The 14,806-nt window shown below is 44.1% G+C and overlaps 1 protein-coding gene across 1 annotated transcript; it reads left to right on the top strand.

The window, feature by feature from the left end:
* Positions 1–1,357: 1,357 nt before the first annotated feature.
* On the top strand, positions 1,358–13,848 carry LOC123347351 (olfactory receptor 14A16-like). Its single transcript, XM_044984764.1, has 2 exons — positions 1,358–1,492; positions 12,865–13,848. Exon 2 carries the CDS (start codon positions 12,892–12,894, stop codon positions 13,846–13,848), a length of 957 nt encoding a protein of 318 aa, XP_044840699.1. The 5' UTR covers positions 1,358–1,492; positions 12,865–12,891.
* Positions 13,849–14,806: the final 958 nt, after the last annotated feature.

Here is a 14,806-nt window from a genome sequence, read left to right as displayed (position 1 = left end):
CTAGTACTTTTGTTTTGTGCCCAAGTTTTTCCTCTGTTGTTTTACAGAGTTGAGGGGCCATATTTACTCGATCTGTGGGTTTGGGTTGTAATTTATTCCAGTCTTTAATGCCTTTGATCAAGTGACGCCTTGGGCCTCATCCTCAGATGGTGGAAAGTGATGCAGCCCCATGGCTTGTAAGGGCATTACACCAATTGACGCTAGTGGGATAACACACCTGGGTTATGGTCTGATTGCATGCAGTAGTTGTAGCTGTGTTGGTCCCAGTTTATTAGAGAGCCAAGGCGGGTGAGGTAGTCTGTGTGGCTTGAAAGTTTGTCTCTCTCACCCACAGAAGTTGGTACACTAACAGATATTACGTCACCCTCCTTGTCTCACCAGTGCTCTGATTGTCAGAGGTGACGAGCACTCACTGCTCCTAGTCAGTTGAAGTGACAAGCGCTGTGCACCTTTGACATTCAGATCATGGGGTATTACTCGGAAGGAAATAAGGGTAATTCCCTCTGTCGCTCTAATCTTGACTGTTGCCCTTCTCCTTCCCTCCACAGCCATCACACAATGTGCTGAGGAAGAAAATGTTCAACCGAACCACTGTGACCGAGTTCCTTCTCCTGGCGTTTTCTGATGTTAGGGAGCTGCAAATTTTGCACTTTGTGATGTTTCTAGTGATTTATCTGGCAGGCCTGCTGGGGAATCTTCTCATCATCATAGCCATAGCCTTCAACCACCATCTTCACACTCCTTTGTACTTCTTCCTGGTCAATCTGGCCATCCTAGACCTCGGCTCCATCTCTGTCACCATCCCCAAACCCATGGCAAATTCCCTCATGAACACCAGGGTGATTTCTTACTCTGGATGTGTCACCCAAGTCTTTCTCTTCATGTTCCTTGGTTCAGCTGATCTCGGCATCCTGACTGTCATGGCATATGATCGATATGTCGCCATCTGCCAACCACTGCACTACGAGAGAGTGATGAACAGGAGAGCTTGTGTCCAAATGGCAGCCAGTGCCTGGATCAGTGGTATTCTTTACTCTGCTCTGCACACTGGAAACACATTTGTAATATCCTTCTGTGGAGGTAACAGAGTGGATCAGTTCTTCTGCCACATCCCCCAGCTACTCAAGCTTGCCTGCTCTGATACAGACCTCAATGAAAGTGGGGTTATTGCCTTTAGTGCATGCTTAGTCTTAAGCTGCTTTGTTTTAATAATTGTGTCATATGTTCATATCTTCAAAACTGTGCTGAGAATCCCCTCTGAGCAGGGCCGGCATAAAGCCTTCTCCACCTGCCTGCCTCACATTACAGTTGTCTCTTTGTTTATTTTCTCTGGCATCTTTGCCTACCTGAAACCCAACTCCAGCTCAACATCACGTCTGGATCTTGTGGTGGATGTTTTCTATTCTGTGGTGCCTCCAGTGATGAATCCGATCATCTACAGCATGAGGAACAAGGAGATCAAAGCTGCCCTGAGGAAATTGATTAGACAGAGGTTATTCATGATCAATAAAATGTTCAACTTTCTCCTTTGATTTTAATTTCCTTCTGTGCTTCCAGGGGTGCTGAAACAAGTTTTATAGTGGGGGTGCTGAGAGCCATTGAACCAAACTTTATAAACCCTGCATATAATAGAAACTATTTCAAGCCAAGGGGTGCTGCAGCACCCCTCACACACTTAGTTCCACTGCCCATGTGTGTTTCTTTATAAATAAATGAACTGATGACATTTTTGTCTCCATGAGCACGTGATTTGCCATCTCTTTTTACACAAATGGGAATTTGCATGGGGAAAAATGAAAACACCACTCGAGTCAGTGGAGCTACCATAAATTTATACCAGTGTGAATAATATCAGCATCTATTTATCTGTCTGTCTGTTTATCTATCACAGGATTGTATATTGCCACCCATCATCATGCTATCTGAGCACCTTCTATATAAAATCGGCAGCCATATCAAAGTCCTTAGTGGACTTCATGGAGTCCCTGACTCTTCTTTTTGGGGGTACAAAATTGGATTGCAGTATCAGTGCAATAGCTGCTGGTTTTTTGCTTCTGTCTCTGATTTTTAGTTTATATTTTTTTTACCTAATCGGTGGGTGGGTTTATTTCTTTCATTGTTCCATTGTTTTTAAGGTGGGACTGACTGGGGAGATGGTAAGTGTTCATTGAGACAGCATTGTCAATGGTTTGTTACCTATTGGGGGTGCCCCTACTTCACCTCTTGATGGGGTTTTCTGTGCGAGTTGCAAATTTTCTTTCTACAATGATAAAGGTGTGACAAGTGTCTGCATGGTTGCTATTGAAATAATTACATGAATACAGCTGGGGTATTACTGTGTTATTAATGATGTGTTAGGGAACCAAGAGCCTTAGGTAGACATCTTTTTAATTATTGTAATTAAATAAATAAATCCATGCTGTGTCCTTCGTGCTATGGTGGGAGAGGGTTGTTTGTTTGTTTGTTTGTTTGTTTAAGAGGAAGCTGTGGGGTATTTCTACGCATATCCTCCAGGAGGCTCCCTACTCCCTGAAATTGTTCTACTCTTTATCTCTGGATCAGAGATCACAGCTGGGGATCCCTGGCTTGAATGGGAACTTCAGCTCTCCACTCTGCAGCCTGGAATTCCCAAGAACCCTGGCTCAAGACAGGGCTCTGAGGGCTTCCAGATTCCATGCCATGGAGATGGGAGCCTGGAATCTCAGTGACCACAGCTCTGGGCTAACCTTGCCATGCAGACTGTCCTGGGCCAGGAACCTAAAATCTTCCATATTCCCAGGCCAACTGGCTCCTTGGAATCAACCCTGAGATGGGAAGTCTGGGGAGCCAGGGGTCCCAAGAGACTGGAAGCTCTGGGGTACCCAGTCTGGGACGGTTGCATGGCTGGCCAGACCCTGAGCACAGTCCCTAAGCTCATTCCCTAGGCCCATTCCTGTAGCCATTGCTCAGACACCACTGGCAATGACTGTTGCCAGAACCATGATTAACGGCTGCAGGATCTGGCCCTGATATCCCAAATTCAGCCCCGAACAAGCACAGCTTCTCCAAGATGGAGCAACAGTAGGGGTTGAAAAACTATTTCAGATCCCTGAAATAGGCAGAGATAGGGCTCTGGGTCCTCAGTGCAGGACACTGTGTCCCAGATCACATGATCTTTGTCAGCAGGACTCTAGGAGCACAACACAAGCCATGTTAGGCAGAGCTCTGTGCCCTGCAGGGTGGTTTGCTGAGCAATGCCCCTCCACCCCAGGTGTAGCAGCCATTTCAAAGAAGCTCCTTTCCAAATGCTTGAGTTGGATTCTCCAACAGGTCACCAGCCTTGGTGGACATGACCTGTGGAACCTCCAGTGAGATCCTCAGTTTCCTGCCACAGGCCAGGAGGTGGCAGTGGCGGCAGGTTGTTCTTCAGCTTGGGCCTTAATTTATGGAAGGATTATCTGGCACATGGTCCAAACACACGACTTAGAACCAGAACAGAGTTGCAATCAGACTCCTCTCTACCCAGGGCTATAGGCTGTTTAGCCCATTCCTGGCCATGTGCGGTGCATCTCCTGTTGGCCATCTCTGTGACAGCTCCATCACCTACACGATGACATGGCACACTGAGGACCATCCAACAGCTCCCATCCTGTGGCCACCTCCAGGATGGATGATGAGCCCTAGACAGGCCATAGAAGGAGAGGAGAGGGTGGTGGTCCTCAGGAGAAACTGTTGGAACTTCAGTCTCCAACCTGGCCCTATCCCCCTCCATGCACAAAATGGTCTTTCAAAAGACACCCCTAATCCCAACTAAAAAAACTAAACTCTGACAGGCCAAATCCTCAGCTGATATAAATCGGCCATAGCACAATTTAAATCAAAGGGCCAGGCATAATTAGCCCTAGCTACTCTGAAATCAATAAAGAATCCTGTGGCACCTTATAGACTAACAGATGTTTTTGCAGCATGAGCTTTCGTGGGTGAATACCCACTTCTTCGGATGCATCCTTCTTCTTGCATCCTAATGTGTCCAAATGGCAGCCAGTGTCTGGATCAGTGGTATTCTTTACTCTGCCCTGCACACTGGAAACACATTTGCATTATCCTTATGTGGAGGAAATGTGGTAGATCAGTTTTTCTGTGCCATCCCCCAGCTACTCAAGCTTGCCTGCTCTGACTCAGATCTCAGTGAAACTGGGGTTATTGTCTTCAGTGCATGCTTAGCTTTAAGCTGTTTTGTTTTAATAATTGTGTCATATGTTCAGATCTTCAGATCAGTGCTAAGAATCCCCACTGCACAGGGCCGGCAAAAAGCCTTCTCCACCTGCGTGCCTCACATCACTGTTGTCTCTTTGTATGTTTCCACTGGCATCATTGCCTACCTGAAACCAAACTCCAGGTCCATATCACATCTGGATCTCGTGGTGGATGTTTTCTATTCCATAGTACCTCCAGTGCTGAATCCAATCATCTACAGGATGAGAAACAAGGAGATCAAAGCTGCCCTGAGGAAACTGATTGGACGGAGGTTATTTACAACCAAATAAATGTCCATCTTTCTCTTTTGATTTTAACTTCCTTCTATCTTTCCTTATAAATATAATCAAATGATGATATAATTGACTCCATGAGAACATGATTTGTCATCTCTTTATGCAAAAAGGGGAATTTGGAGTGGCAAAAATGAAAACACGACTCAAGTCAATGGATGTAATGTAAATGCATGCCAATGTAAATAATATCATTATCTATCTCTTTGCCTGTGTATCTATATATCTATCACAGTATTGTGTACTACCACCCATCACCATGCTATGTTAGCACCTTCTTCATAAAATCATTAGCCATATCAAAGTCCTTAGTGAACCTCAGGTAGTGTCTGGCTCTTCTTTTTTGGAGTAAAAATTGGATTGCAGTGTCAGTGCAGTAGCTGTTTGTATTTTGTCTAAATCTCTGTTTTTTAGTTTTTGGTGGGTTGATTTCTTTCTTTGTTGAAAATGTTTTTAAGGTGGGAATGACTGGGCAGATTGCAAGTGTTCACTTAGACAGCTTAGTTGATGTTTTGTTACCTATCGAGGGGTGTCCAAATGTCATCGGTTTGATGGGGTTTTCTGACCGAGCTGAAAGTTTTCTTTCCACAATGATAAAGATGTGCACAAGAAGGGTCTGCATGGTTGAGTTTCTGTTGAAATAATTATATGAATAGGGCTGGGATATCATTGTACTTTTAATGATGCGTTAGGGAACCAAGAGCCTTAGGTAACCATCTTTTAATTATTGTAACCCTAAATAAATAAATCAATGCTGTGTCATTTGTGCCATGGTGGGAAAGCGTTGTTTGTTTGTTTGTTGAAGAGGAAGCTGTGGAGTATTTCTTAAAGACAATCAGACAGGATAATGAGGCCAGTTTTGATCCTTATTAAATAACTGGGATTTAGCCACTCACTTCAAATGGATCAGGATTTGGCCAATGGCCAATACATACAAAGATCCAAGAATGGGTAATGGTGATTGGGAGAATGTCAGTGCAACAGAGATGCATGGGTGAATTCCCCATCTCAGGTTGCAGAGGGGTATCTGTGTTAGTCTGTATCATCAAAACCAACAAGGAGTCCTTAGAGACAAACAAATTTATTTGGGCATTAGCTTTCATGAGCTAAAATACACTTAATCAGATGCATGGAATGAAAAATACAGTAGACAGGTATAAATATACAGCCTACTGTATTTTTCACTCCATGCATCTGATGAAGTGGGTTATAGCCCACCAAAGCTAATGTCGAAATAAATGTGTTTGTCTCAAAGGTGCCACAAGGACTCCGCTGTGTTTTCCACATCTTAGCTAATCCTTTGCTAATGCAGAGTAGCTGCATCAACATTGCTCATTTGATATTGGCCCAAAAACACAAGACTAAATTCAATAGTGACATAAAGACTGGTGTATGCACTGTTGTTGCAGCCATGTTGGTCACCGCATATTTGAGAGACACGGTGGGTGAGGTAATATTTATTTCACCAAGTTCTGCAGGAGAGAGAGACAAGCTTTAAAACGTATACAGAGCTCTTCTTCAGGTCTGGCTATGAGCTCTGCACAAGGTCCACTTTCTCTCTCTAATAAATACTGGTATGAGTAATTTGCCTGATGTCATATGCACTGACCTGGCATTTCATGCATCATCCATTGTAAAACTAGTCACATTAAAGCTAAGAAAGGATCTCACAAAGCAGGCCCATTATTAGTATTAGAATCCCATCTCTGTGCATGGAGATATACAATTCATATATAAGGACAAAAGCATAGTATGTGATTCGAGAGATAGATCAATAGATCAATCAATAGATAGATAACAACAATTATTGTGACTCATTTCATTATTAAACATTATTTACTAAAGGATTTCTATGAGTATCTTACTCCAATGATCATTTACAAACAGCTGATAATAAGTACCTGGTGTTTGAGCCATTTTCACTGGCAACCTTTTTAACATGCCCTGTTTCTCTTCCCTGAGTGGATAAATTAACCTATCACATCAGGGATCATTAAATAGGACGAAGTCAGTCATCATCTGGTTTAAATTGATATTGCTCCACTGACATCAATTGAGCATGAGAATTTACACCAGTTGACAATCTGCTCTGAATGCTCATGATTATTAATCCGTATCTCACTTCCTTTTAATGTTTTGCACTAAAGCTCTGATCCAGCAAACCCCTTTAGAAAGTGCTTAACTTTAAACACGTGAGTAGTTCCACTGATGATTTATATTTTAAAACTCATCCTTTATTGGATTAGGATTAGGATTAGGGCTAGGTCTAAACTGGTGTCAGAACTGTCACCGCCTGAATATTTCTCCTTCCCCCGTTAATCCATCTCCTACTATTGATGCATTTGAATTACTCACCCCTTCTGGAGACTGCTTTATTAACACAGAATAAGAGTTGTCTCAAAGCTAGAATCTCCGGGTTGCCTTCACCCAGACTCACCAGGCCATTATGCCCCTCCTGGGCTCCTAACTCCCTCTGACGGGTTTTGTTCTTGCTCTGCAGTGCAGGTCACTCAAGTCAGGCCTCCCCTCTGGCTGCTCTGGAGAGCTTCTTCAACAGTTTTCTCTGGCCCTGGGTCTCCTCTCTTCATCTCCTGCAGGAGGCTCCCTACTCCCTGACTTTCTTCTACTCTTTATCCCTGGAACAGAGATCACAGTTCGGGGTCCCTGGCTAGAACGGGAGCTTGACTCAGCTCTTCATCCTGGAAGCCCCAGTAACCCTGGCTCAAGACATTTCCAGAAGTTGCGATCGTTAGAAACATGAAAGTGCAGCGTCTCTCCTCTTCTCTCCTCTCCTATCTTCATTTAGACACCAGGAGAACCATAATCTTCTAAGACAACTGAGCAAACCAATGCTGGTTCATTGACAGTGGAGTGCCTTCTGAACCCACTGCCCAAGTCTCTGAAACTTCAGGATGTGGCCTATGGCCTACCCATTCTCCAAAGCTTTCCTTGAAGCCATGAACACAGGACATGATACAACTGGGAAAAATTATATGGAGGTTTTGTTGATTTAGGAGGGAGAATGTTATGGTTGGTGAATGAGGCATGTTCTCATTATCATTGAAAAGGGAAGAAGGCTAGTGTTGGTTGGGGGAATGGTGTAGATTGTAAATGGTGGGGGGGAAGATAGATGGAGGAGGGAATGTCTGTGATTTTTGGAAGGTGGAGAAGTGTAGGGGTAGTGAAGGGCAGAGAAAACTGTGGCTGGTAGAAGAAGGAGAATGTGCTAGCTCATTGGTGGAGAAAATTTTGCCATTTGCTTAATGGGGGAAAATTACAGTGAGTTAATAGGAAAATTGCTTGCTGAAGGAAGGAGAATGTTATGCTGGATAAATTGCTTAGTACTTGTTGGACAAAGTCAATGTATTTTACATGTGTTCTTACGGTACTGGGCACAGACCTACAGTTTGGGCTCTCTTATCAGTCAAGATAGATAAGAAATACAAATATTGCAGTGACTTGATCCTATGGTTCAGACCACAAGGCTATATTTGTATGAGATTATCTAGTTGGATGGTCCTATTCCTTCAGCCGTTGCTCAGACTGCACTGCCACTGACTGCTGCCAGAATGCTGAGTAAGGGCTGAAGGACCTGGCCCTGGCATCCCAAATTCAGCCCCAAACAAGAACACTTTCTCCAATGTAGAGCAACAGCAGGGGTTGAAAAATGCTTCCCAATACCTGTAAAAGCAGCAAAGAATCCTGTGGCACCTTATAGACTAACAGACGTTTTGCAGCATGAGCTTTCGTGGGTGAAAACCCACTTCTTCGGATGTATTCACCCACGAAAGCTCATGCTGCAAAACGTCTGTTAGTCTCTAAGGTGCCACAGGATTCTTTGCTGCTTTTACAGAACCAGACTAACACGGCTACCCCTCTGATACTTGACTCCAAATACCTGAAGTCTGCAGAGAAAGAGCTCTGGTTCCTCAGTGCAAGACAGTGTGTTGCAGATCACATGGTCTTTGTCAGCAGATGGAACAAAAGCCTCGTTAGGCAGAGCTCTGTGCACTGAACATAAGAACGTAAGAACATAAGAACGGCCATACTTTGTCAGACCAAAGGTCCATCTAGCCCAGTGTCCCGTGTTCCAACAGTGACCAATACCTAGTGCCCAAGAGGGAATGAACAGAACAGGTCATCATCAAGTGAGCCATCCCCTGTCGCCCATTCCCAGCTTCTGGCAAACAGAGGCTAGGCACACCGTCCCTGCCCATTCTGGCTAACAGCCATTGATGGGCCCATCCTTCTTGAACTTATTTAGCTCTTTTTTGAACCCTGTTATAATCTTGGCCTTCACAACATCCTCTGGCAAGGAGTTCCACAGGTTCACTGTTCATATTGTGAAAAAAATAGTTCCTTTAGTTTGTTTTAAATCTGCTGCCTATTAATTTCATTTTGTGACCCCTAGTTCTTGTTTTATGGGAAGGAGTAAATAACACTTCCTTATTTACTTCCCCCACACCAGTCCTTATTTCATAAACCTCTATCATATTCCCTCCTGAGTCACTGGAGGGTCATTTGCTGAGCAACCCCCACCCCGCTCCTTAGTGGAGAAACCATTCTGGAGAAGCTGCTTCCCAAATGTTTGAGTTGGATTCTACAACAAGACACCTTGGAAGACAGGGTGATGAGCCCTAGACAGACCTTAGAGGAGAGGGTGGTGGTATTCAGGGGAAGCTGTTGGAGGTTCAGTCTATGACAACACCCTATACCCATCCACACACATAAAGGACTTTCAAGAGATACCCGCAATCCCAAACAAACAAAGTGAACTCTGACAGCCTAGGCCCTCAGTTGGTGTAAATTGGCCATAGCTCGATTGAAATCAAAGGGCCAGGTCATCTGTTGGTGTAAATAGCCCTAGCTACTTTGAAATCAATGGAACTACATCAATTTACACCAGCTCAGGACATGACCTTTCATTTTTCATGCTTGCCTCTGGATACCTATTAGTGTCCAACTTTGAACACCCTGGGCAGCCTGAGTTGTGGGTTCTTCTGGTGGCTGCCTCCCAAGAGCGGCTGATGCAATGCAGGGGAAAAAATTCTCTGCTGCCCCAGTAGTAATCATGCGGCGTTAATGAAGGAACAGGTTATTCCAGGCCAGCTAAGCTTCTGGTGCTGCTAGTCTCTTAGCTACTGTATGTCACATGCCTGTGCTATAAATATACATTTGACTTGTCAAATACCTTAGCCAAATCTGCCTTGTTTTTTTAGCCAAGGGTCCTTTCAGGGATGTTGCCATTGTGTGAGATCCAGGGCAGGTGCTGTTACCCCTCTGTGGGGTTAGGGTTAGCTTGGACAGGTTGTCCAGGTGGTTTGTTCCTGAGGTCACATCAGAGCTGGGCTCACAGCTCTGGAGACTGGATTCAGCTATTTAGGCCCAGAGCAGGGACATACTGAGATGTGATGGTGTTTGATGCCTGCACAACCCAGGAGCAGTTCTAGATCTTCAGGGGTTTTCAGTCCCTCATTGCATTTAGTCCATCACCTCTTGGCCAAGCCTGCCTGAGGAGGGGAGCAGGGAGCACCCATCTGTGGAGTGTTTCCCTGTCCGCTAGGAACTGCGGAGAGACCAGCGACTCAGGAAATCCATCTATGAGACATGGAAATCTCTGCTGGATAATGCAGTGATGTTTACATGAGAGAGATTAGGTGATAGACTGTTGTGAATGGACATATATAGATAGATAGTGGCCAAATTTTCTACCACCGGAGGATCAAATGCATCACAAATTGGGAAAAATTATCCAAAGACCAACGCAGTAAGTTTGCTATTTCAATTAAATATTTTGGAGTATTAATGTACAGGGCAAATTTAAGAACCTATATCTGACTTCCAATTTTAACTCTTTATGACTTTTGCTATCTATTTTAATCCAACAAGTTGGGATAGTCAGATTTTTTTTCTTTCCTTTTTGTTAGTAAATATTGTCTTTTCATACAAGTCCCCCAAATCCTCAAATTGGATTTGGCAACAGAGAACCAAACATTTTCTGCTGAAAACTGCCGAAAACTGGAAAAGTCTAACCAACACCCCCTCCCTCTTCACAAAAGGAAAAAAATGACCTTTGGAATGATAGACAGATAGATAGATAGATTTAACTGAAAACCATTTTTTTTCTTTTAAAATAGTTTAACAAGTACATTTTTCATCAGCTGTATTTGGAAATTATCTTTCAGGAAGGGTAGGAAGAAGTAATATTGTCTAATGATACCATAATTTCAAACACCATCATCCTGTCCTATCCATTTTTATTTCTGTGTCAAAGAAATAGCAGCAGGATGGCAGGACTGAGTAAACAGCAGAGTTGACAGCCCAGGGAATATGGGCTGTACCTAACAGGCATACTAGCACCTTGAAACTCAGAGTTGGGATTCTGTCAAGAGGTTGCAGCCTATCTGTCTGGACCCTGCCCAGGGACATTAAGGGCACATCTACACTGCAGCTAGGAATGTGCTTCCCAACTCAGGTAGGCAGATTTCACTAGCTATGCTGTAAAAATAACAGAGTAAATGCCGGCGGCAGAGGGAATGGCTCAGTCTAGCGACATCATAAGAACATAAGAACGGTCATACTGGGTCAGACCAAAGGTCCATCTAGCCCAGTTTCCTGTCTTCCAACAGTGGCCAGTGCCAGGTGCCCCAGAGGGAATGAACAGGTTACTATCAAGTGATCCATGCCCTATCACCCATTCCCACTTCTGGCAAACAGAGGCTAAGGACACCATCTCTGTCCATCTTGGCTAATAGCCATTGATGGACCTATCCTCCATGAATTTATCTAATTCTTTTTGAACCTCAGTACAAACCCGGCTGAACTCCATGGGTACATAGACAGATGGAGCCTGAGCTGCTGACCAGGCTACCTCAGGGCTACATGGGTAAGTTTTCTACAGTAACTTCAGCAGAGCTACCCCATGTCTGTTTACTGAAGCTGGGAAGATGCTCCCCGCTGCAGCATTGACAGACCCCAGGAGGTCAATGGGACAGGAATCCAGACCTCCTGGTCTATCACCATATCCCGTGTGCAACACTGCTGCCAGCTGAGCACGAAGACTGTAAATGGGTGCACTGAGCATGCATATGATAAGACACAGCCCATCCCCCATAGAGTTCATAAAAAAACAGGCAGACCAAGGGGGCTACGGGAGGAGAAGTGACCGGCCCAAGGTCACACAGCAAGCCACTGGCAGAGATAAGAACACAACTCAGGTCTTTTGACGGTTGCTGCCCCACTCAGGCCAGACATAAAGTCACTGAGCGATTCTACTAGCCCATCAACACCCAGAGATGGGAGTGGAGCTGGGATTGGTGCCATCAGTCAATTTATAACCAGGTATCAGGTCATCTATATACAGAGCTTAGGAAGGAATCAGTATACACAAGCTTACACTTTGGATGCTCAGAGAGTCTGTTATATTTCCCTAGTGGGAATCAGGTGGTCTTGGAGTTCTAGTACTTTAGTTTCATGCCCAAGTTTTTCCTCTGTTGTTTGACAGAGCAGAGGGACCATCTTTGCTAGATCTGTGGGCTTGGGTTGTAATTTGTTCCAGTCTTTAATGTATTTGTTCAACTGGCATCTTAGGCCAGATACTCACATGGTGTACACTAGGGTGACCAGATAGCAATTGTGAAAAATTGGGACAGATGGTGTGGAGGGGGGGAGGGGGGGTAATAGGAGCCTATATAATACAAAACCTCGAGTATTGGGACTGTCCCTATAAAATCAGGACATCTGGTCATCCTTGTGTAAACTGATGCTGCCCCGTGGACTGTAAGAGAGTTATGTCAATTGACACTAATGGGCTGAGTAGTGGGCTGATTGCATGCAGTAGTTGTAGCCGCATTGGTCCCAAGTTTATAGATTCATAGATTCTAGGACTGGAAGGGACCTCGAGGGGTCATGGAGTCCAGTCCCCTGCCCTCATGGCAAGATCAAATACTGTCTACACCATCCCGGATAGACATTTATCAAACCTACTCTTAAATATCTCCAGAGATGGAGATTCCACAACCTCCCTAAGCAATTTATTCCAGTGTTGGTTGGTTATTAGAGAGGCAAGGTGGGTGAGGTAGTCTGTGTGGTTTGAAGGTTTGTCTCTCTCATCAAGAGAAGTTGGTCCAATAACAGATATTGCTTCACTTAACTTGTCTCTCTAGTAATCTGATTGTCAGAGGTGAGGAGCACTCACTGCTCCTAGTCAATGGAAGGATGGGAGGAGTGTTGTGCACATTTAACAGTAGCTCATGGAACATTACTCAGAAGGGAATCAAGGCCATTCTCTCTGACAATCGAATCCTGAGTATGGACCTTCTTCTTCCCTCCACAGCCATCACACAGCGTGCTGAGGAAGAAAATGTCCAACCGAACCACCGTGACCGAGTTCCTTCTCCTGGGATTCTCTGACATTCGGGAGCTGCAGATTTTGCACTTTGTGGTGTTTCTAATAATTTATCTGGCAGGCCTGCTGGGGAATCTTCTAATCATTACAGCCATAGCCCACAACCACTATCTTCACACCCCCATGTACTTCTTCCTGGTGAATCTGGCCATCCTAGACCTTGGCTCCATTTCTGTCACCATCCCAAAATCCATGGTCAATTCCCTCATGAACACCAGGGTGATTTCTTATTCTGGATGTGTCGCCCAAATCTTTCTCTTCATGTTTCTTGGTTCAGCTGATCTCGGCATCTTGACTGTCATGGCATATGATCGATATGTTGCCATCTGCCAACCACTGCACTATGAGAGAGTGATGAACAGGAGAGCTTGTGTCCAAATGGCAGCCAGTGTCTGGATCAGTGGTATTCTTTACTCTGCCCTGCACACTGGAAACACATTTGCATTATCCTTATGTGGAGGAAATGTGGTAGATCAGTTTTTCTGTGCCATCCCCCAGCTACTCAAGCTTGCCTGCTCTGACTCAGACCTCAGTGAAACTGGGGTTATTGTCTTCAGTGCATGCTTAGCTTTAAGCTGTTTTGTTTTAATAATTGTGTCATATGTTCAGATCTTCAGATCAGTGCTAAGAATCCCCACTGCACAGGGCCGGCAAAAAGCCTTCTCCACCTGCCTGCCTCACATCACTGTTGTCTCTTTGTATGTTTCCACTGGCATCATTGCCTACCTGAAACCAAACTCCAGATCCATATCACATCTGGATCTCGTGGTGGATGTTTTCTATTCCATGGTACCTCCAATGCTGAATCCAATCATCTACAGTATGAGGAACAAGGAGATCAAAGCTGCCCTGAGGAAACTCATTGGACGGAAGTTCTTTACAACCAATAAAATGTCCATCTTTCTCTTTTGATTTTAACTTCCTTCTATCTTTCCCTATAAATATAATCAAATGATGATATAACTGACTCCATGGGAACATGGTTTGTCATCTCTTTATGCAAAGTGGGGAATTTCCCTGGCAAAAATGAAAACACGACTCAAGTCAATGGATTTATTGTAAATGCATGCCAATGTAAATAATATCATTGTCAATGTCTTTGCCTGTGTATCTATCTATCACAGTATTGCGTACTGCCACCCATCACCATGCTATGTTAGCACCTTCTTCACAAAATCATTAGCCATATCAAAGTCCTTAGTGAACCTCAGGGAGTGTCCGGCTCTTCTTTTTTGAAGTAAAAATTGGATTGCAGTATCAGTGCAGTAGTTGTTTGTTTTTTGTCTCCATCTCTGTTTTTCAGTTTTTGGTGGGTTGATTTCTTTCTTTGTTCAAAGTGTTTTTAGGGTGGGAATGACTGGGCAGATGGCAAGTGTTCACTTAGACAGCATAGTTGATGTTTTGTTACCAATCAGGGGTGCCCAAATGTCATCGGTTTGATGGGGTTTTCTGAGCGAGCTGAAAGTTTTCTTTCCACAATGATAAAGGTGTGCACAAGAAGGGTCTGCATGGTTGAGTTTCTGTTGAAATAATTATATGAATAGGACTGGGATATCATCGTACTTGTAATGATGTGTAAGGAAGAGCCTTAGGTAAACATCTTTTTTATTATTGTAACCCTAAATAAATAAATCAATGCTGTGTCATTTGTGCCATGGTGGGAAAGCGTTGTTTGTTTGTTTGTTGAAGAGGAAGCTGTGGAGTATTTCTTAAAGACAATCAGACAGGATAATGAGGCCAGTTTTGATCCTTTTTAAGTCACTGGGATTTAGCCACTCACTTCAAATGGATCAGGATTTGACCAATGGCCAATACGCACAAAGATCCAAGAATGGGTAATGGTGGCCGGGAGAATGTGAGTGCAACAGAG

This window comes from Mauremys mutica, chromosome 13 (assembly GCF_020497125.1).
Source record: "Mauremys mutica isolate MM-2020 ecotype Southern chromosome 13, ASM2049712v1, whole genome shotgun sequence".
Taxonomy (NCBI): domain Eukaryota; kingdom Metazoa; phylum Chordata; order Testudines; family Geoemydidae; genus Mauremys; species Mauremys mutica.
Note: the sequence above shows the minus strand (reverse complement) of the source record. Positions and strands in the feature narration are given on the sequence as shown.

What these genes read in the sequence shown, in the direction of transcription:
- LOC123347351 (XM_044984764.1), top strand. Translation starts at nt 12,892, where the DNA reads ATGTCCAACCGAACCACCGTGACCGAGTTCCTTCTCCTGGGATTCTCT.